The sequence below is a fragment of the Botryllus schlosseri genome, chromosome 6 (assembly GCF_051294905.1).
Source record: "Botryllus schlosseri isolate E-star chromosome 6, Bs_hap1, whole genome shotgun sequence".
Taxonomy (NCBI): domain Eukaryota; kingdom Metazoa; phylum Chordata; class Ascidiacea; order Stolidobranchia; family Styelidae; genus Botryllus; species Botryllus schlosseri.
The window spans coordinates 1,792,830-1,816,282 of NC_137241.1; the positions used below are offsets into that span (position 1 = coordinate 1,792,830).

A 23,453-nucleotide genomic window follows, 5' to 3' on the forward strand; every position below is an offset into this window, starting at 1 on the left:
ACAGCACTTCGATGGCTGTTTACCGCTGTTTATGATCTAAATCGGGTGTCCGTTTTAGGCAGCTTCTCTCGACTAATCGCGCAAAGCGTGAAAAATTTCTATAATTCATTATTGGATCTGTCATTATAATCGGGAATTGCATATATATTGGTATCAATTTTTATCCTCTCTCTGCTCACGTAATCAGATTGACCAGTTGAGCCGAGTGAGTTGTGTTTGAAAGGTAGGACCACTCAATAATAATTAAACATCTTCGGGCGTATACCCGTTGTCAGGAACGAAACAGCACTTCGTCAGGCCCCCCAAAACACTTAGGTCTTGAGCTCCCATAGGGTGATAAACCGACCCCCCGTCCCCTTGTTCGCTTCTGCCACGAAATCAGGATCCCCGTTTAGTGAGCCAGCGTGGAGCGCAAAAATTTTCGATAATTCAAAATAAAATAGGTCAATAATATCGGGAATTGCATATATATTGCTATCAATTACGTGTCCTCTCTGCTCACGTAATCAGATTTACCGGTGGAGCTGAGTGAGGTGTCTTGGAAACTGTAGGGACCTTAAATAATAATTAAACATATTCGGACGGGCGGACCCGTTTGTACGACTTCGTTACATGATGGTATTTGTTATTTCGTGACCTCCAGTCTGCTATATCAAGAAATATAGAATCGGCCAAACATACTAAACTAAAAGATGCGCACGAGTTCAAATTGGTAGTTCTTCACTGGCATATAATTCTTCCTTGCGGGATGGTAGCCTATTTGTCTCGTGACGTTCAGATTGCCAAGACAGGAACATTCGGCGCCAGTCATTTAGGCGCCTATGGTCAATTATACCTATATGTATTTTGAATATACATAACGAAGTTTTCGGTCAGCGTAAGGGCAGTCCTTATCGGCCAAGGTTTCTCACTTCCGATCGTTCTGGCACACTTCTTGGAGTCGCATGTTACATGGCCTAAAACTTTATATGTCTTCATGCGTCGTGGCGCGGTAATGGCCAACGCCGATATGTCCACTTCTATAAATCTTGCGTATTTTATCTTGCTCGAAGAGTACCCAATAATTAAGGTACTTGGAAACTTGAAATCGCGCGCAGCGCGAAAAATCTTTGAAAAAGTTGCATAAAATTTCATAAAATACTCTATAATTTATGCTAATTCACTAAATAATTTTGAGCCCCCTTCGAGCTCGCTCCCCCCAATTGGGGGGCTTGGGGTGCGGCAGTTACGGTCCTGTCAATCCTATATCTATAGGTACTGCCAGTTCAACTGGAAAGTTATGGCACATTGCATTGAAACAGCAGTGACGTAATCTTAGCAGTGTACTCACAACTTTCCTGCAATCCTAATTGAAAACTCCAGACTCCAAGCCAAGAAAGAGTATTTTATAAATATATATTTTTTTCATAAATCGATTTCCCAATATTTTTGTGGGGGCCGCAAGAAGGCTAGCTGGGGGCCGCGGTTGGGAATCACTGCCCTAGACTGATGTCACCACGAGTTGAGATCAATCAGTTCATGGTCAACCATCCAATGCATCCATTATCATGCCATTCAGGTAGGCTATATATTCTATAAGTTTTGATAGAGTTGTATTTTTCCTGTCGGTTACCGTTGTATATTTACGGTGGTAACCTTGGAGGAATGCAAAAGTAAGCGGAATACTGGCATCGACATCATCGGAAAGAGAAGGTGGGCTCTCTCCGCCACCTGTCAAACGGCAGCGCTTTTCGCCTTATCAAAGTCCTACTACAAGATCATCGCCACTCATGCAGTCTCATAGTCCAGTTGCTGTAAATGGAGAAAGTTCGACTCACCTTAACGGCGATTCCACACGTCTCAAGGTGGGTTTTGAGATACGGTAGTTAGTTGGCTGTTTAGAGAAAGACTTCGGCACAAAGTCGAGTATCAATTGCTATTAATAAAAGCCCGATAACCCTAACCTTCAGCGGTAACCAATATTGTCATGTGATCAATAAGCGATTTCATTTAAAGTGACATAATAATGTTTCTAGCGTTTAAGGAGATTTGCATCTATCCATTCTTAGGCTCTAATAATAAATAATGTTACTAAGGAGAATCAACCCTGGCCATCAATGGAAGCTATGGAATGATTGATGTAGCTAGTGGGTGAGATGTCCAACAAGATTTAAATAGTGATTTAAATTTTATCGATATAGTTCACAGGTATTACAGTAATTTATTGTAGTTCATTCTTGATATTACTGAAAAGGAATCAGTGAGGGAGCATAGCTTCAAGTAAGACGTATTGACAGCGGTACCGAATTTTCACCTGTCTCTGTCTATATGTAGGCCTATTATTCGAAAATTTCATGCATGTGAAGTCATAATCAGTGATACAACTGTTGATATATACTAGTTGCTGACAATAAGGCATGCCCCTAACGAGTGTCAGCCGAAATTTTCCGGGCTTATTTCAACATCAATGTATTATTCAATAGTATACTAGGCTATAGTTATGTAGGCTCTCAAAGAGTCTGTACAGTGTACATATAGTAGGCCTACTACAGGAATAGTACGTTGTATATTTTGTTCTTGATGTTTTTGCGGCATAGCCTATACACATATACTCGTGATGTACAAAGACACGATCTGTGCATATGCATACCATGAGCGCATATGCCACTGGACAATAAAGGGGCTGATGTAGCCTTATTAGTAGGCATTGGTATTTAACATAACAGTCTCTGTGATACTTTCAGGAAGGTGTAATAGCATCTGCGAAGCAGGCAGTTTTGTCAAATGGAAACTCCACGCAAGTTGCTCTCAAACTGAAACTGACAAAGCGTGATGAAGAAATTGTCCGTCTCATTGGACAACACCTTCGAGAAATCGGGTTGGAGTAAGTCGAATTCGTATTTTGAGTGTTGGGTTAGGTTGGGCACAATGTTACCAGGCTTTGTGTCTGAATCAAATCAAGTAATAGCTCAAACGGTTCGAGTTGAGTAGTCGGATGTGATTTTTTCGAGTACTATAATTGTACACTTCTTGCCACTAAGAATTCATTTATCATTGAAAACTATAGCCTCGGTAGCCTAGTCTTTTCCACTGTGGGAGCCTTGAAACCTCGATAGGTGGTATCGTAGTATACGAAACATGTACTAAAAAGCTACACACGTTAGTGCATAATGACATATTTGTGACGTCCTGATCCGCTTACAGCATTGTCACAAAGTGCAATGAAGTAGGTATTGGTCAAAAAATATTAAGTTGGCTTTCATTTGGTGTGAAACTGGGAGTATTTTCTTTGTGGTCATATAAAAGGTGCATAGTTGCACAATTATTCATACTGTTTTGATGGCATAAGGAGTGGAATTTGAATACTGGATTAGACTCTAGGCCTGATAATCCTCAGTTCAGGATCGAATTATTCAGCACACTGGATTTTTTGTCCAGCTCTAGTGTTGGGTTGTTGTTGCATTTTTCCATACTGCACCATGTACTACCTTCCATATCACTATAGTCGAGTTTCACTACAGGATGTGTGAGCTGTTGATGACCTTATTTTCCTGAAATAGTTCAGCATCAGAGCAAATCATCTGTCTACAGATAGACAATCAGTGATGTTGGGTAGGTAATAGGGTGTTGAGAGGATTTTTGTATTCCTGAAATGTATAACCGGATTTGGTGTATTTTTTGTCAGAGCTAAATAAATGTCTATATTTATGAATCTGTTTTCACTTACTCCAATGACTTGTTAGGAGCCAGTTGCTCCAATCCCGAATGACGTCATTGGGCGTCTGTTATCCAAGTCTCACAGGACATTATTATGGAATCTAGGCCAGTGCTCTTCAACCTTTTTCGACGTGGTACACCCTTTTAACGTTTGCTCAAAACTCGTACACCCCTGTTCATTAGGGGTCTTCAAAAGTGACTTTTTTTCTCAAATCGTACTGGCTACTTGATAACATTGTTAGGTTACCTAACTTAAGCCTACTCACCAAATTTGGTTCAATTCCAACCGGTAGTCTCATTGCTACGGAAGAAGAAAGTTTCTATTTATTATATAAAATAAATACCGGAAAATTTGAAATTTTTCTGTTCACCCATGAAAGTATTAGGTTGTCAATGAAAAAGATGTTCTTCAAATTTGGTTCAATTCCAACCAGTAGAAGCGGAGTTATTGCCGTCAAAAAATTTGGATTTGAATAAAATAGTATTGGTCACAGAGTCTATTCGCAGCCAGTTAAGCCGCCCGCCACGCAAATTGGAATTTATTTCGTGTCAGCCCAAAAGCAGCATGACATTACGAATGATAATCAACCTAAATGTAACAGTGGGCTATTGGGGAGAGAGTAGGTAAAGTTACTGCTGCAGAAGCGGTAATTCAGATCAGCGATGAAAGCAGGCGCACCAGCCTACTACGTATCAGACCTGCCCCACACCACACACAGTCGATAGTAGCACTTGGGCTGCAAGAGATGTCAGTAACCTCAGATCGTATGCCGCTATACACAGTCTATTTTTCGCTAATTTGCATCACTAATAACAAAATACTAAATTGCAAATGTATGGCGAAATATTGGACATAAAATCGGCATTTTAAAACAAAAGGGTTTCGATTTCAACATGGAAGCTGTTTCGACCCAGGCTGGCTACGTCACTTCATTTATGTGCATTGCGGTATCTATTAACGTCGGGTAGGAAGTACCGATTCAAGAAGTCTGAGCTATCGCGGCGGTTCCCTCAAAAATCACTAAAAGACAAATGACTAGCTGAACACATGTTTGTTAACTGCATACTTTCCAACACCAAACGGAACCATTGGTCTATTGCCGACGGCTAAATGAATAGGAGAAATATTTGCTTATGACATCACAATCAAGCGGTGTACAGTATTACACTTGAGATAACATCATACCATTATAGAGGATGTACTACAGTCTCTATAGTACCATATTGCTCATTAACCTGTGCGTCAACCTGTACTGGCCCATAAACCTGCCTTTGTGATAGCTAGCCATCGGCTCATTGTAATTCGGATCTGGTACACCCCTGTACACCCCATCCGAGTGGTGCACCCTTTGCAAATTCTGGTACACCCTAGGGTGTACGACAACCCCGGTTGAAGAGCACTGATCTAGGCTACTATGCAATGTAGCATGTCAAAGTAACTTGTCATTTAATAACTCTTTGATTCATTCACGGGTCATTGCACAAGATTTGTATGGCTTTAACAGTGAACTAGTCACAGCCACTGGCCATGAAATCATAGCTTAACAGCTTTTGTACCTATTTATACTGATGCATAAATCCATTTGTAGTGAAGTTGAAAGGTTCTGTGAAAATAATTTTCAAACTTAGAACAAGGAGAACACAATGGAGCGAGTACTCAAATTTGAATATAGATTATTCTGATCATTCGAGTAGAGTGGTCAGATATGATGTTTTCCAGTACTGAAATTATATGCTCCATGACACTAACAGTTACTTATCGACCGGAATTATACTTAAGATACTATTTTCTCATGTGAAAGCCTTGAAACCTTAATTGGTGGCATCACTCATACAAAGCATTTAGTAGACCTACAAAACTACACACGTTAGTGGAAATGACATGCCTGTGAAGTCATTACCAACCCACAACTTTGTCACAAAGTGCGATGATATATATTTTTGCTGCGGAAAAAATAACATACCGGTATCTTTAATTTGATGTAGGCTAGGCCTAGAGCCCTCATTGCAATTTGAGTCATGTTTAACAGGACGTGTAAACTTATGTAGGATCACACACCAATTAGGCCTAGCGCTTCGATCTCCTGTGTAATTTTGTATTGCTACAGATTTCCACATCTGTATGATTTCCGAACTTGCTCCAGCTCTTGAGGTTTCTGATTGTGCTTTGATATAGAAAATCTGCGGAAGCCTTGATGGCCGAATCGGGATGTTGTCAGGAGCACCAAGCCGCTCCGTTGTTTCGTCGTCAGGTCATCGAGGGGAACTGGGCTAAAATCGAAGCCACGCTCTCGGAATTGAAACCGCTTCTTAATCATCAAAAGCATTTACAGGTACGTTTCGTCGCACGCAACACGGCGCATACACCGCCAATCATTTATAACGACGATCTTTTTCAAACAATTGACGTTAGTACATTTGTAAATCATTATGGCCTGACATAAAATCAATACCGTAAGGCATGTTCGGCAACTACATGATTGTAATATATATCAAATTTTGCATTCAAGCTGTATGTTTGTATGCATTTTGTCTGGCTATTATGATGCCCTGAATTGAAAAATAATGTGATTCACAGCTTATTTTGGATACGGGTTAAATATCCATGCTTCAGATCTGATTTCAGTGTGCGATGTATGCAATGTGAATATGAACGGAAAACAATGATTTTGACTGCTTCAACACTGCTTCAAATCTCACATGCTGCTCCATTTCATTCAAAAGTATTTGTTCCAAAGAATTCAGGTTAAAGTAGGCCGTCTTTGCGCTTCCAGAATGTTACTTCTAGAGTCTTTTAATACGGTACCGAGAAGTAGATTCGACTACTAGATAATTGTAGGTGCCTAAGTTGAGCAAAATTCTGGTGATCTGATTGTATTCTAATTTTTTGAATTTCTATTCTCTCGTTAGAAAGTTGAACTTGACTTATGTTGCATTCCGTTCCCATTAGGAATTTAGTTCCAATTTTTGAGTTTTTGTGAATTCAGTCTAGGCTAATTCTAATTGTATTCTAATCCGGAAACAATGTGTAGCTATCATTTTCCATCACTGGTTTACGGTGTGGTACCGTAATGTGAGTTTTTCCATTAGCGATTAGCAGTGTCAGTGCCATCCGTCTTATCCGTTTCAAATTGACTGAATTTCAAATACCTTCCTTTCAGAGAATGAGATTTTATATATTAGAACAAAAATACCTCGAGCTGATCGAAGACGGCAGGCTGCTGGAAGCGTTGCATTGCCTCCGCACCGAGATCACTCCGTTGCGCAAATTTGTGGGGAGGGTCCACGAGCTTGCCGGGTACGTGACGGTGCTTCGCAGAACGCGATTCTCGCGTTTATTGCTAACAGGCAGACTTGTCCGTATTGCTGGATTTTGAAAATGCGAAACTAGAACTAAAAGTACTGACTTTTCGAAATCTACCACTAAAACTGGAACTACTCACTTTCAAATACAGCAACTAGAACAGCGCTGGCCAACCCGTGGCCCGCGAGAAAGTTTTGTGTGGCCCGCAAGGTAATTTCCATTATTATTAATATTATCAAAATGGATTGCACAGATTGTGAACTTGTAAGGCCAAACAAAAGTTTGATTAGTCTTGTCGCAACACTTGAGATGTGATGACTAAAATATCAGTTCCGACGCATTGGCAGATCCATGAGCCAGTCACATTTTGGTAGATCTTCGTACACTACAATAAAGGAGAATAATTTACGATAAATTTATAAAAAGTAAAATCTTCTACACGCTTCTCGCAACATGTTGTCACTCAATTTCTTGCTTTTAATATTGTTACCCCTTTGTGAAAATGAAAGAACGACTAATGTAAGAGATTGAGTCTAACCATGTTCGCGATTACGAGACAAAGTGTCGTTCAAGATTTGCGACCTTGCGTTTGCGCTCGCAGAAAGACCGACGACTATATGAAACCTAGGCACAAAATGATTGACGCATGTTGGTCGAAGCTTTCGATACCGATATGTCCAGGCGCCGAATAGTCCATACCTTGCAAACTGAGCCCAACGATATACAGCAGGCCAGCATTATAGTCAAGTTACAGTAATATTAACCTATGAACTTCGAAAAATTTTCGCGCTTGGCGCGGCTAGTGGCCCGCGCAATAGTCCGTCAATCAAATGTGGCCCTTTGGCTTAAAAGGCTGGCCACCCCTGAACTAGAACTAATAGTAAGCTACTCACTTTTCGAAATGCCACTAAAACTAGAACTAGGCTTAAGTCACCTTTCAAAATCTGCAACTAGAACTAGGCTCAAGTTACTTTTTAAAATCTGCCACTAGAACGAGGCTTAAGTCACTTTTCAAAATCTGCAACCAGAACTAGAACTACTCAACTTTTCAAAACTCCCAAGTAGGCCTAGAACTAGAGCAACTCGCTTTTCAAAAATCTTCAATTAGAACTAGAGCTATTCGCTTTTCAAAATCTGCAACTAGAACTAGGCTTCGTCACTCTTCAAAATCTGCATTTGGAACTAGAATTTCTCCACTTTTTAAAATGCACAACTAGAACTACCCGTATTCATCAAAAAAACAGCAGTCAACTAAATCGGTGGTTCCTGCAAGTCTGCTGACGCGCCTGTTGTCGATTTAGATTTCTAATGCTGCGAGACAAGGCGGAACTGCGGAAATGCGCGAAGTGGGAGGGCAAAGGCCGGAAGTCGAGGGAGAGGCTGATGGAAAAGTTGAGAGGTATTTCGTCTGCTGTGCATGTGTTGGTAGTAGGCTAGTAGGGCATCACATTACTTCTACTTCTGTGTTATGTTCTTGCAGCCTTTGCTAGCTCAGACTCATCACTACTAATAGCCACATTGCCAGGTGTGGGTTTGTGGTGGAAACTGGAAACCCTATCCTTTTGAAATGCTGATGCTGTCTCCAATATTTCTTAGCTCATTTACAGTTCAGTAATTCGTACTGTCACTATTAGTTAGTTGTGGATTTTTGAAAAGGTTGTAGTTCTAGTCTTAACTGCGCATCTTGAATGTCCAGTCTGGTGTTGACACTGGGTTCACCTGTGTTATGGATAGAATATTGTTCGAACAGCGTACCTGCCTGAAGATATTATGTTACCTCCTCACCGTCTACAAAGTCTTCTGTCGCAAGCGGTCGAGCTACAGCAGACAAAGTGCGCTTACCACAACGCCAAGATATCAGCGAGAGATGACATGTCACTCTTGACAGACCATATTTGTTCCAGGTAACCTTATACAATTGATATTAAAATCGCACTGCCGCCAGTAAGAATTAAGGTTTGGAAAAATTGAGTGTCACTCATTACGGCGTCGTAGCATCGTGGCAAGTTCAAATACGTACCTATATTTGCTGCCACAAAGAATATGCTGGTTTTACATCGCATGAAAGATGGTTGGGTATTTTTAAACCATGCCCATTTCATTTCAACTTGTGACAATGCTTTGATTTGATCACAACTTTACATAGATGGTCTAATTATAGTTTTTAATAACGTGTGTAGCGTTGCACTACATGTATCGTATGCTAGGATGCTGCCAATCAAGGTTTTACGGTTTCCACAGAGGAAAATACTGTCAACAGTTTACTTTTCATTGATGAATTAAATCTTAGTGGCAAGGAGGGTATCATTTCACCTCTCCACTTGAAGAATCAGAATTAATAATAATATGAGTACTGGAATTATTTTGCTCAGCATTCCTAATAATGGGAGGTTGGCATTATCGTCCATGTTATGATTTTCTCGTTTTATTCCAGTTCCAGTTATTCTATTCCTACTTTGAAACGATCCATATGGGAGTCGTGTTTGTGTATTGCTAGTTGTAATTGGCAGACTGTTCCGTTATCAGGTTGGATTCCGTATGGAGCTAAAACCTTCCTTAGACCTGCTTGTTAGTATTATGACTATCTCCAGGACACTCGATTACATTCCGATTACATTCCGTTAGTTGTTAATCCTTTGTCGAAATAGCATCTGTCAGCTGGTGATAATTATTACTCCAGCAATGAGCAACACAAGCCGATGAATAATGGTAACAAGAGGCCACAGTAGTATTCCCAAGACGTTTATTTCGTTCACAGAAAATTGTAGGATGACATTAAATTTGTAGCATTACAAATACAGCAGATGTTTTCACGCTTGATACATGACTGTAATTTATAATAGGCTAAGCATATCAATTTCAATAATTTTTATTGAAATCCTGGAACTAGGTTTTCGTGGGAAGGAAATAGACACAGTTCTACAGTGGATCATTTTATGTGTTATTTTAACACATACGATACTAATCATTTTATGACCGGGTATATTTAGCAGTAGGCTATAAGATTTGAATTGGTAGTTGAATAATATTGAAATGTTTAGGACCATTCGCCTATACCTTAGTGTTAGTATTATAAATTAGTTATTATAGAAGCTTTTGCAGGCTATGACATCATCACCAATGGTGACTGATACGCGGGCTGGCTGAGCCATTACCATTAGTCACATTATTATTACTACGAACGCTTGATATCACGGATTGCAGTAAAGAATATGCATATGCCGCTAGCAATCAGGGCACTATAACTTCGGTTTTTGGTTGTAAACGGAGCTGTGAATGCGGTGAATGTGATATTCTCTGAATGGATTACTTTTTGTTATGGGGTGTGTTGCTGGCAATTAAAATATAACGTGGGAAACTAGTTTGGTCTCGAAAATATTTTGATGCTCAAGATTTTGACATGGAATGAATTTGTTAATGTGAAATGACAATACCCATAAAACTGAATCGTTTCTGTCAGCACCATTGATATACGTTTCCAGATTTTGTCAAAGAGGGAATATCTTTTGAAATCTAGGTTTTTTTGGGCCCAAGTTGTGATACTGATAAGGCCTAGACGGCTAGGCACTGTAGGCAGTAACGGATCAGTGATTCTATTCCGAATTGAGTATTAGCCTTCAAGTCTAGTATTTCAGTAGCTCTCGTTGTGACATTGTAACTGTAAGTTTTCCTCAGACTTGGAAGAAAGTTCGAAATAAACCTATGTACCTTTTGTGTGACCACAAAGGAATAAATGCCTGTTATCAGGGTTGTAACCAAGTCGCAAAGTTCCCAAGTCACAAGTTCATTTGACTTTGATAGTTTTGACTCGAGTCAAATCCAAGATGTAAAATATACTGTTAAGTATGGAGTTCAAGTCAGGTTCAACCTACTTCTGTGAAACTCCTCGGTGATATCGAAAGCCTTGGCTTTGAGATCTGCTCATTTTTCCAATGTAGAAAATATTTTCATTCAAACAGATAAAAGACCGTTTCTAGTCGTATTTTTCAATTGAATATTTGAATACTGATAACTTATATAGAATGTATCGAGTCTTACGACTGGGTCGAGTCATGCTCAAAAGTGCAAGTTGAGTCGATGTACAAATTGACTCAACCGAAACGAGAATTATTGTTTCAATACTAGCTGCCAATGTGGAACCTTGGTCGGTCGTATCGCAGCATACAAACGTGTAGTAGGCCTACAAAGCTACTTACATTAGTGAAAATGACATGTTTGTCACAAAGTGCAATGAAGTAGGTACGGTGTGGTCGAAAAAACAGCAAATATCTTTAATGTGATGTGTAACCGGCGTTATGTTCTTTGTGGTCGCATAAAAGGTAGGCTACATGTTTGACCGTTATGAGTGATAGGCCTACTTGATTTTGACAAGCCCGACTTACAATTAATACTCCATTCGCGTTGGAAATTCTTGTGCCCTGTCTCCCAGTGTATTTTTCTGCTAATCATGTGTGATTTGTCAGAAAAAATATTCCCACTCAAGTCAAGCAAGTATTGAGTGACCACTGTGACGAGGTCTGGTTCTGCAAGTTTTCGAACGATGGAAAAAAGCTTGCGACCGGCTCAAAAGACTCCACAATTATCCTATGGGATGTTGACCCCGTAAGTGTTCCATCTGCAAGACTACATTTGCTGCCGTTTGTGTTTCATAAGCACGGTCCATCAACAATTCTCTGGGTTATTATCAAGTAGGTTTCGAAGAGCTAGAACTACTCGCTTTTCAAAACTTGCAACTACAACTAGAACTGTGGTTCTCAACCTTCACCGACGCCTTTTGGGCAGTCCCCCCCCCCTATAAGTTAAAATTCAAATTTAGCTCGATTATCATGCAACCATCATCTGTCTTGTTCAAATATTAACTGTAGGCAAGTGATAAACGGCACCAGTTTGACTTTGTGAAAATAACATCATGCTATATGTAGAAATAGAAATTATGGCGAATTTTATAAAATCAAAGCGAATTCTGCAGCTGCATTTCTTAAAATATGTGTTGCTGTCCAGAAAATCCATGTCTACAAAAATAGTTGGAGGCAAATAGAACAATAACGTGGAACGCTTCCCACTGCAGCTTTGGGTATGATCGTGACCTATTTGGCATCAAAATTGATGAACAGATTTTGTATGGAACATATCAAGTCCACCCTCATCATTTCTATCCAGCAGCTCATCTTGAAGTTGTTATGGAATAGTGATTATGTGTATCACTGTAGAAAAGGGGGAATCTGTGGTGAGGTTTCAATCCCTTTGGTACAAATTAGGAAAAAAAACTTCAGGAATTCAAAAGCGAAACTGCCTCATGATTTCCGTAGCTTAGAAAATTACAAATAAGGTTGTCAACGTTGGGTGTGAATCGTGATACCGGTGTTCTGTTGTGTGATGTTCTTACAGCCAGTGCCAGCTCAGAGTCGCTCCGATTCCGATAAAATGAAAATGAATGAGTTACTTCTGAATTGAACCTGGTTGTATGTGTTTTAGCTCATTGTGGTTTTTAAAGGGAGTTGGTTTTAGTTCTAGGTGTGAGTTTAGAAAAGTGAGTGGTTCTATTTGTATTTCTAGTCGATGATTTTGAAAATTCAGCAGTTTGTAAAAGTCTGGAGCGTGAGCCTATGGACCTGATTCTGATTTCTAAAACCTTGATTTATCGATGCAGGTAACCCATCAGGTCAAGCATTTCAAGACGCTCAACGGTCACACGTACGGGGTCGCCTTCTTATCCTGGAGCCCCGACGACTCTCATATTCTAGCTTGCGGCAGCGAAGAATCTTGCGATTTTTGGATTTGGAATGCCCTGGTCAGATTTCGGATTGAAAAGTTTTGTTATCTTGCTTCTCTACTGCTTGATACTAACTACTCTCCTACAGTGATACCCCAATAAGGGTTAATATGATAATTTGGCCTAAAAAGCGATGTCAACGTTTGTAAAATCTACTGTGCACGTTTCAAAAGCCCACAGGTAAAAAGGTTATGGTTTTTTGTCAAAAACTTGTGTAGAAGAACAAAATATAGAAGTGAAAGTAGTGTAACAACATCTTCGTTTCAGTAATTAAATACGGCAGTGTGTTCACATTGAAATAATCCCGACTATTTTTGGCTGACACTTGTCAGGGGTAATCGTCAGCAACTAGTAGCCTATCCATGTTGAAAAGAGCATTGTAGACGTGACGTGGCCACCCCAAGGAATATAATTTTTTCGCAGACCGGTGAGCTGAAAACGAAACGAAGTCATTCGAGCGACGACAGTTTGAGTTGTTGTCAGTGGATGCCGGACGGTGAGCGGTTCGTTACTGGTGGCACGAAGGGGCAGTTTTACCAATGTGTAAGCTCATTTTTTCTTGCCATTGACTCCGTTGTTACATGATAATCTAAGTTAGACTATTGGAGGTGCAAAACTGCAATGTTTGTATTGACGAATGTATTCCGATCAATTGAATAGTATATTCGTATCAGGGTTGTAACCAAGTCACAAGGCTCCGAGTCACGAGTCAATCTCACTTTATAGTTTTGACTTGAGTCAAGTCAGTGAGCAGAGTGTCGAGTCCGAGTCATTGTGTTGACTGCTCAGTTTCCAGTTAAAGTCTTGGTAAACCCACTTGTTATAACTCTGTTTGGAGATATCAAATGGTTCGCATTTATGTAATACTAATTTTCCTCACTTTTAGCAGTGTCTGGTTGCATTTTCAAGTACCAGTACCAACAGACGAAATCCCAATAGTGTAGTTACTTTACTATTCTTCGAAATTACAAGGAAATGTTGGTCTTGGCTGTCTGAGTCTTGAGTCATATGACTTTGTTCGAGTCATGCGCAATGACTCGAGTCCAAGTCGAGTCGTTTCCCTATTCTGATGAAATGACTCGAGTCAAGTTGAGTCGTCAGAAAATCGCAACTCGAGTCGGACTGGAGTCGAGTCAAGAAAACCCTGATTCGTATTGAAATGAACCGAAATATTTCCGGCTGACACTCGTCAGGGGTAATCGCCAGCAACTAGTAGAGGATTGGAAAGAACATTGTAAACAACAATCGTATCACAAATTATGACTTCACCGGCATGGAGTTACGAATAATTGGGGCAAAGAGATCGCTTGAGCTCAATGTGCTATTGGATGGTAGGCCTACACAAACACCTGTAGGCTCATATTGGTTGGCGGTTTTTGCTAAAAGTCGACTCCAAGACACCCAAATGAAAGCTTTTCCACTGACACTCATCAGGGCCGAACCCCTCACCGAGATTGTGGGCGATCATGGGGGGTCACAATGAAAGGCTGATAGTCTCGTTTTGGCCGCCCTGTAAACTAGAAAATTTTCAGTTTTTCCGAATTCGATTAGAATTAGAATTACGGAATTAGCGAAAACTTGGAAATTCCAAAAAAAAATCAAGTCCATTTCATATCAAAGCATAGTTAATTGTCATAAGCATGGGAATGGCGAATGACTGTACACTAGGGGTGTTCAAAAATGTCTTTTTTCTCAAATTGTGCTGGCTACTTGATAAAATTGTTAGGTTACCTAATTCAAGCCTACACACCAAATTTGGTTCAATACCAGCCAGTTGCTACAGGAGAAGAAAGTGATTTTTAAACACCCCTACTGTACACATCGAATAGGGCTCGTTTCACGCAATATAGCTCTATTGTAGCATTATCAGGAAAACCACGAATGAGATTAGAAGGATATTGAGAGCATGAAACATCACACACACCTTAGATTAGAATTGGATTACCAGTGTTTCACTCCACTAGTTAGTCGAATTAGTTAGTCTGCCGCTCTGCTATAGAGCGATATGTTTTGAACTTCTGGTTTGTGAATAAGGATATTGATGCCAAGGACTGTAATGCAGTTACGTTCTCATAACAAGTGACGGTTTCTTTGCGCAGGACCTTGACGGGGCTGTAATTGACTCGTGGGAGGGGGTACGCGTCCAATGCCTGGCTTGCCTGCCCGATAACAAGACCGTTCTGGCCGCGGACACGCAACACAGGATCCGATCCTACAATTTCGATGAAATGACCGATGACGAGTGGTAAGTTTTTGTATCAAACTGAGTCTATTCGAGGGTCGCGACTAGGACAGGCACAATCATTCGAGTAATTGAATCTGAATTGACTAATGATTCTAATAATTCGGGTTGAGTAATGAGAGATAATCTCTTCGAAATTGTACGCTCCTCAACACAAAGAGTTGATATATAAAATTATAGTTTCGGTACTATTTCCCACTGTGAAAGGCTGTGAACTCTACCAAATTTTCCTTGGTGTCCCAGACGCACAAGTAATACATAGTAATGTTTAGTTAGATGTGTAATGCGGTAGTTTTTCTGACTCCATAAAAATTACTTCCCAAGCCATTGAAGGTTAAGAATCGTACTGAACTTGAATTAATTATGTGATGCAACATATTAATTTATATTCCATCGGAAATATCAGACACGCATTCGACTTTTCAAAAACAAAGGACTTAGAGTTCAAAACGGGCGTGGTTTCGATCGCGTAAATCCACTATCTGGCTACGCCACTGTTGGTAATGAGGACTCTGAGCTGGCAACGGCTGCAGAAACCTCGCACAACAGATTCACACGAAACCGCAACACTTGTATTCTAATTGTTCGGCACCTAATATTTTTTATCAAATTTACAACTTGAACTACTCACTTTAAATATCGGCAACTAGAACTAGACCTAATCGCTTTTCAAAATCCGCAACTGGAACTAGAACTACTCGAAAAACCGTTTGTTGGTTAACCGTCGACTAATTAAATGGGTAGTTTGTACAAGTTTGCAAGAAAGGGTTGGTTTTGTACTATGATGCTCATTACAACTTGATCATTGACATTGAACAGCAACAAAAAGTAGTGTTTTAGTGTATGCAGGTATGCCTGTAAAATTTCATGAAAGCTTCATGGATACGGGCACTTGCAAGGTTAAGAAACACTTGTATATTCTTTTTCAGTTTCCGCGAAGACAACCCAATCGTGTCGTTTTCTGTAACTAGAGATGGAAAGTGCGCTTTGCTAAACGTTTCACAGCAGGTTTGTGGCTGGCTTTTTAGGTCAGTGGTTCTCAACCTTGTTGACCGAGCGGACCGGTATAAGTTCCAAAGAAATGCTACGGACTGGTTAACCTTCGAAAATCAAAATTAACCCAAGTTTAAAACGATACCGAATAATCACAATCAAGTTGGAAGTGTTAAACAGGACTTTGCTAGTTTTGGCTTGCACAAGGGTCCGACTCAAGTCTCGATTTTGTGGTGACTCGACTTGACTCTAGTCATTATTTCAAATGCACAAAATGCCTCGACTCGGGTCAATTTTTGTATTGACTTGACTTGTACTCGAGTCATTGTGCATGACTCGAACCAAGTCATATGACTTAATACTACGACAGCTAAGAGAGACATTTCATCATAACGTTGAAGAATTGTGCGTCAATCCATGTCGGTTGTTCCTGGCCATTGTAGCAACTATCTCGGAATTTCATGAAAATTGGTATGCTTACAGCACTTTATTTTCTGATTTGAGAAAAGTAAATTTTATCAAAATCGGTCAAACAGAACAGAAGATATGACCGTTCAAAAATTGCTATTTTTGTGTTCGCTCAAGCGGAAAATACGTCAAAAATTTATGCATGTATTTTAAATTTGTTATATTTGGGTCAAATCAGGGTTGTTGTGGGTGATACTTTCACATTTGTCATTGACATCCTACTTAACCCGATCGAAACGGCCGGCCTCAAGTCCAAATTTCAATGCATTTAGTAAAATGTTCATAAAATCCGAACCACGGGAGTTGAACCGACACCCAATATATCGCTGTAATCGTGAAACAGCCGCCTAACCAACTGAGCTACTCTCAAAGCGAGAGAGAAACAGGTGATGCCCCTATACCAAGAAGTGTTCTCAACTTTTAGAAAATAAAAGAGAATTTGATTTTTGAATTTGCGACTACGTCATACAAAGACCTGCTCGGGATAGAATCATCGCCTGACTGATTTCGCAAGGATATCAGGATTCTAAAATGACCTGAGTGAGGTTCTTACGATAATACAATCGAGAGTAACGACCGCTGATATAGCGATGGCTACAGTTGGATATAGCACGATTGATGCCAGGCGTCTCGCATTCGGCGCACATACACGCGCCGTGAGTTATTCTAGTATCGACGACGTTCAATGATTCATTTCACCGCGCCGGTGTATATATTAGCTTTGTACGAGTTACTAAGTACTAGATAGTGCTTTGTCGAAACACACCTTGCTCTTGTATAACAACTAGCACTGAATATATAGTGGTTGGATTGACAGGTAGTCATACCTGCAATATAAAATACAGTGTTTCACTGATATTTTACTGGGCATTTGAAAAAAGATTAGGTCATATTATGCAAGCCTTTTATCGATAATCGTGATGTACACAATCGCTTTGAGACAAGGGCTGTCTATTGAACAAATAGGCATTTTGAAAACCCAGTGTTCACGACATGCGCACCGCAGCAATCAGCTTCGAAGTGCACAACTCGACCGCTGACTCTACACACCTATTTTATTCGCTAATTTGACAATGGACATTGGACATTCAGCCATATTTTGCTTTTGTTCTCTACCATGGGCCAGATCTGAAACATTTTCACCAGAAGTGAAGCCATTTACGGACATAACTTTGCTGTCATATCGATTGCGCGTTGGAGATCTTGTAGCTCGTTGCACATTATCATGCTGGTAATGCTGTATTAGTATAAAAAGCAGCAATCGATATGCGTAATCTGCAACAGCGAATCTGCGCTAATCACAACAGCAAATATATTACCGCGTGTTATTGTTTGGGTAATAACATAGTATCGCGGACGTTCAAATGATTCATTTCACAACGTCGGTATATGTAATCGCTTGTCTATCCTTTGTACGAGTTAGTGCCATGTGTTGAAACTAACATTGCTGTTGTACAACACGCGCATCGCAGCAATCAGTTTCGAAGTGCGTTCGTGACCGCAGACTCTACATACCTCGATCCGCTAAATTGAAAATCGACATTCAACCATATTTTTGTAAAAGAATTTATTGCATGGCGCAATATATCATGAAATAATGCACCACGTGTGTAATGCAATAGCAAATCGAAATAATAACAAACCAGCACATCTAGCACCAACACATGGAAAAACGTAAGAAACCATTATAGCATTGGCAACTGAAGTTATTGCAATTATATTCGTTGCCCACACTGCAATGATAATAGGTCAACTGCTTTGACAGAGTTACGCCGGATTTTCTTGCCTCTCTCGTGAATCATGGACGAATAAAATACTTTGAATCAAGAAAGTGCTTTGATTAGATGGAACCGGGATTTGATGCCTGGCTTTGCTGGTCGTCAAATTTTCATAAATGACCTGCGCGTTGTGGACGGAAATCTCGAGCAGACACGAACACACCTTTCAATACCAGAATCGCGACCGGAGCATTGATGTGCCGGTGCATTTCTTTTTATTCGCTACTACGGGAAATACGTGAAACATTTCCACCAGAAGTGAAGCCATTTACGGACATAAATTTGCTGTCATATCAATAGCGGAGATCTTGTAGCTCGCTGAAGAACATCATGGCAGTATTGGTGTATTAGTATGAATAGCAAAAATATTCAATATGCGTAATCTTCAACAGCAACAGAAAATACATTGCTAAAACCCGCGCATGTTATTTCGTAACATAATTTTACTTCCAGTTCGAAGAATCTTCTGTGCGACTAATTTTTGATTATAAGTATTCCAATAGATGGGCAATGGGCATAACCAGCACATGTTAGGAGAAAAGATCTGCAAATGAATTTGATGTCTCGGAGATGCGCTGATTTAGGTCACGGGCGCTGGTTTATCTCACGCGCGCACATTCACGCGAACGTCGTGGCGAATTGTATTTTGCGCAAAACGTTTTTATGTATTCAATCTGCATTTTGAACAGGCTATTCGATAGTATAAGATGTTATTTATGGCTCGACGTATGCGTATTGATAATAGCTATCCATCTGTTATAGTTGTAATTGTCTACGACCAGAACAACCCAGGAAATTTTGGATTAAGTAAAGCGTGTTCGTGAAAATACGCTCAGTAATCATTAATGAGTGTGCCGTTTCGATCGGGTTAATACGCCTACTAATACTACCCCTTGTTTGACAACTGTGGTTGCATAGTTTGACCTATGACCCCCTGATTTTTTTTCACGCCTTCAAAAATCCCTCGTGCGTAATGTCATTTTCAATTACAGATATCTCCTGCTGACCAGGTGGTATCTTTGGAAAGCTCTTGTAAAGGACTATTGAAGTCAAGCATAATATTAGTGGGGATTGGTCGTAACATTTGAAAAATTTCTAAAAAATTCCTTGAAAAATTGTTCAGTTTTTTAAAAAAATTTCCTTTCATGACAGGTTGCATTGGATTAAGTATTATATCTGTAGTATAGGTTCTGTTTTGTAAAGTGGTTGTGGCAAAAAGTTGTTACATTCCCAAAGCCAAAAATTAACTTCACTGGATGACCTAAATGATGACGAACGGGAGCTTCTGAGAATGAGGGTTTGAGCAGAATGCAACATCAATACTAGTACTGATCTTTTAACTACTGGTACAATTTGCTGGCTTCACAAGTATAAATTTCTTGGCCAATATTCTGTATCATATAAGACCTGCTGTGATGTATTTAAGTCCACAAAAAACCTATCAAAAGCCTTTCATCATTTTAGGCCATCGTCTTCAACAAAGCTAGGAGAAAAACGTGTCAGCCAAGACGATCAGTATATGTTGGAAGTTGAGTTGAATGAACACTCTGAAAACCAAGATCACATATGTCAAAGTGAAATTATTCAAAACCAATTTTTATGCTCGGTTTATGACAAAAACTGGTACATTGGCATGGACATAGAGTTGGATGAGCCAAACAACGATGCCTTGGTTGACTTCATGCACCCTAAAGGTCCATCTCCGTTTTTTCACTGGCCCCAAAATGAGGACTGTTGTTGCACGCCATTCCAGCACTTTTTGTGCACAGTAGACGTTCCTTTTTTGGTCAATAATCATGGACAGTATGATCTGACAAATAAAAGTCGATCAAGGTTGGGAAAAATATCATAAAAGATAAATGTATCTGACATTCTGATGTGTGAAAAGTAATCATCGCAGCACAATATAAAAACTACAAAACCCACAGAACATTGATTTTTATTGTCATGTTTAGTGCTGATTGTCACCCGAATCCATTGTGTAGACACAAAAAATATTGTATCTTATCCCTGAGGTAGTCAAAGTAGTCAAGAAAGCTACTCAAGTAAAAGTAGAAGTAGCGACGAAAAGTCTACTCAAGTATGAGTATAAGTACTTCTTTCATAAGCAACCCAAAACTACTTGAAGTAGAATTGGCTGGCTTTTAATCTACTCAAGTAAGTAGTTGTGAAAACGATCGTAATTCGTTCGCATGGACTGTCAAAAGCTGCAAATATCGCTATGCTGAAGGTGTAGAGAGCTTGATTCATATTCATGCATCCCAGGGGGTGTCAATTTTTGACAGAATAAGCAGTCGTCCACATCATGGGATGTAAATGATAGTATTGATATGGAAATGCGATACTAATCCTTTGTTTCCTCGAACACCCGGTTTTAGAGAAACATGGCATGGCGCCCTACCCCATCATAAGGCCTCTAGTTCAGTCAAAGAGCAATACGGAGAAGTTGTGTCGGATACGGCTTAACACATTGCGTGATTAGTATACGTTGATTAAAATTATGGCAGATCGTGTAGAGCTTTATTTTCGGAAAATAGAAGGCATTACTACACTTGCTTTTATACTTGAACATGTATGTTCTCCAGACAAAGGAACTGAAACTCCAAATAAAACTCAACGTATAATACTCGTAATTGAAAGAAAAATACTAATACTAATTCGAAAAAGCAGAAAATATATTTCATTAAACTACTTCTACTTGACAAACTGAAAATAGCAAAAAGTAATTAGTTAACAAAATATTAGGAAGTAGAACTAAAAGTGGGTTTAGCAAGACTTTAACTCGAAACTGAGCAGTCAAAGCAATGAGTCGGACTCGAGTCATAATTACCATGACTTGGACTTGACTCTGTGTGTGTGGTGAATTAAAAATGACTCGACTTGACTCGAGCCAAAACTAAAAAAGTGAGATTGACTTGTGCCTCGCGACCTGGTTACAACCCTGATTCTGCTACAACCATCATGCAGAAAAATACGTTCACGGACCATGGTTGGGAACCACTGATTTAGGTGATGTCTTTCTTTCCTTACACTAGTTGCCTGTTTCAGGGCCTGCATCTGTGGGACATTGAGGACCGCGTGTTGGTACAGAAGTATCACGGTGTATTTCAAGGTTTTTATACGATTTTCTCCACCTGCGGAGGTGCCTCGGAGGAATTTATTGCATGCGGCAGCGATGGTAAGTCGCTACGGTTTTATCTCCCTGTGTCGTCATGGAACTTGCAAGGTTTCCACTTTTTACTATCATTTTTCAATCGATCCAAGTGATTCTCAAGTCACACGGTCCTCGTTTTATCAACGATAATTATAGTTTCAATGCTATTTTCCACTGTGAAAGGCTTTAAACCTTGATCGGTCGTATTGCAGCATTCGCAACTTGTAGTACGACCACGTTTGTGAAAATTGGATATCTGTACGGCAGTGATCAATTCACAGCACTGTCACTAAGTGCAATAAAATGGGTATGGTCAAAGAATATGAAATCACCTTCTAAGTGATGTGGAACTGGCATTATATTCTTTATGGTCGCATAAAGGTACATAGTTATTCAGGATAGAAACACACAGGTACTCAATTTTGCTCAGTCCCAGTATCAGTTGACTTCGCAAAATGTTATCCACGTGCAACATGGATTCATGCTATTTTTATGTCCATAGTCCAATAATTTTAGCTGCCTTCTTCGTATTGCCCGCATCAATGATTTCCAATTAGGATTGTATCGTTCGTTGTCGGAATCAAGCCGAGAAGAAACCCGGTTTTGGCAGATGGAAAATTGATGTTTTCACTCTCACAGATCACAACGTGCACATCTGGCTGCGTAACAAGCCGAAGCCTGTCCAAACGTTAAGCGGGCATACCAAGACTGTTACGTGCGTCTCGTGGAATCCGGTCTATCACAACATGCTGGCCAGCGTGTCGGATGACTGCACCGTCAGGATATGGGGGCCGCCCGACGACGACGACAATGTCGAATCAGGTAATCATAACATGAGACAGTATGTGACGAAGTACTTCCACCTTTTACTGGCACGCTTACATTTGGTCACTCAATCAATCAACTAATGATGAAAGTGCAGATAAGGAATAGTATATCTTACTTCTTCACTCTACCATTTCCAAGATATACGAAATTGTCTAAAATTATCCAAAGTAACCTGGCTTTACGGTGTTAAAAAGCTCTCTACCCCCAAAAAAAGTCACCAGTGGTTTTGTTTTCACACTACTCCTTCTGCTTCTAATTTATTCTCAAAATTTGTAAATTAGAAGTAGTTTTGGGATTGGTTTGTATCGCTTTTGTGAGTGGACTTATCGTGTCAATTGGCCGAAATAGCCCCTGTGTCCGTGGATCATGGTTGCAGGTTCCAAAATTGCTCTAATACTGGAGTCCTGGGTTATTTTGCGCAAGAATTGTAGTTTTGTGACTATGTTCAACTGCGGAAGCCTTAAAACCTTGGTTGGTCGTATCGCAGTATATGAAACTTGCAGTACAAAACTATGCACGTTAACTGCACGTTAGTGGAAACGGCATAGCTGTGACGTCGTGGTCGACCCACGTTGTCGCAAGGTGCAATGACAGAAAGGTGTCATCGAAAAATACCAAATTATCTTTAACGTGATGTAAACTTGGCATTAGATTCTTTGTGGCCGCATAGAAGGTCGTTCATACCACTGTGATGAATTGAATCAAATCAATGAGATATTGTATTCTCTGCAGCCCCATATATATAACCGCTCATCCTGACAAGATCATTTTCTTCACAGATCCTGATGCATCGGATGAGGATTGACTACGTCATCACAAGACTGCTCATGATTGGTGCCACACCGCACGCAGACTGCTTTCGTACAACGCACGTTACGAAGCCAAGATAGACATTTGAGCATATATAGGATTAGTAAAGTGAGAACGTATATGGTATATAAGATTAATGTTGATTGTTGGACATTGATTTTTTGCGGATTGGTGGGAGCTGGATTGAGTGAACCTCGCATGTCTACGGAGACCGTACCACTACTTGTACTAGTACCTGATCATTCCTCAGTTGCTAACACTCTTTAGTAATGCCTTTTTTTGATTTGTCAATTAATAAAAGAGCCGAATTTTCAGGCTCGGACTTGCTCGGTACAGTTTGCATGGGAGTGCAGAGCTATATTGACGTCGCGTTGTTTAGAATGGAGAGAGACTTTATAACTTTCCTG

At 40.0% G+C, this 23,453-nt stretch overlaps 1 protein-coding gene and 1 long non-coding RNA gene across 2 annotated transcripts in view; one reads left to right on the forward strand and one right to left on the reverse strand.

Moving 5' to 3' along the window:
* Positions 1 to 525: 525 nt before the first annotated feature.
* The window catches only part of LOC145440140 (uncharacterized), a 122,383-nt gene continuing 99,455 nt past the window's right edge, over positions 526 to 23,453 (reverse strand). The window contains exon 2 of the long non-coding RNA XR_013915435.1: positions 526 to 889. This is a non-coding gene — a long non-coding RNA (uncharacterized LOC145440140). The remainder of the gene's footprint in view (positions 890 to 23,453) is intronic.
* On the forward strand, positions 1,546 to 23,379 carry LOC145440135 (WD repeat-containing protein 26-like). Its single transcript, XM_080317724.1, has 14 exons — positions 1,546 to 1,844; positions 2,724 to 2,863; positions 5,873 to 6,029; positions 6,858 to 6,994; positions 8,302 to 8,399; positions 8,751 to 8,904; positions 11,464 to 11,602; positions 12,651 to 12,791; positions 13,197 to 13,316; positions 14,873 to 15,018; positions 15,945 to 16,023; positions 21,303 to 21,432; positions 22,048 to 22,230; positions 23,016 to 23,379. The coding sequence occupies exons 1-14, from the start codon at positions 1,770 to 1,772 to the stop codon at positions 23,039 to 23,041; spliced, it is 1,725 nt and encodes a 574-aa protein (XP_080173850.1). The 5' UTR covers positions 1,546 to 1,769; the 3' UTR covers positions 23,042 to 23,379.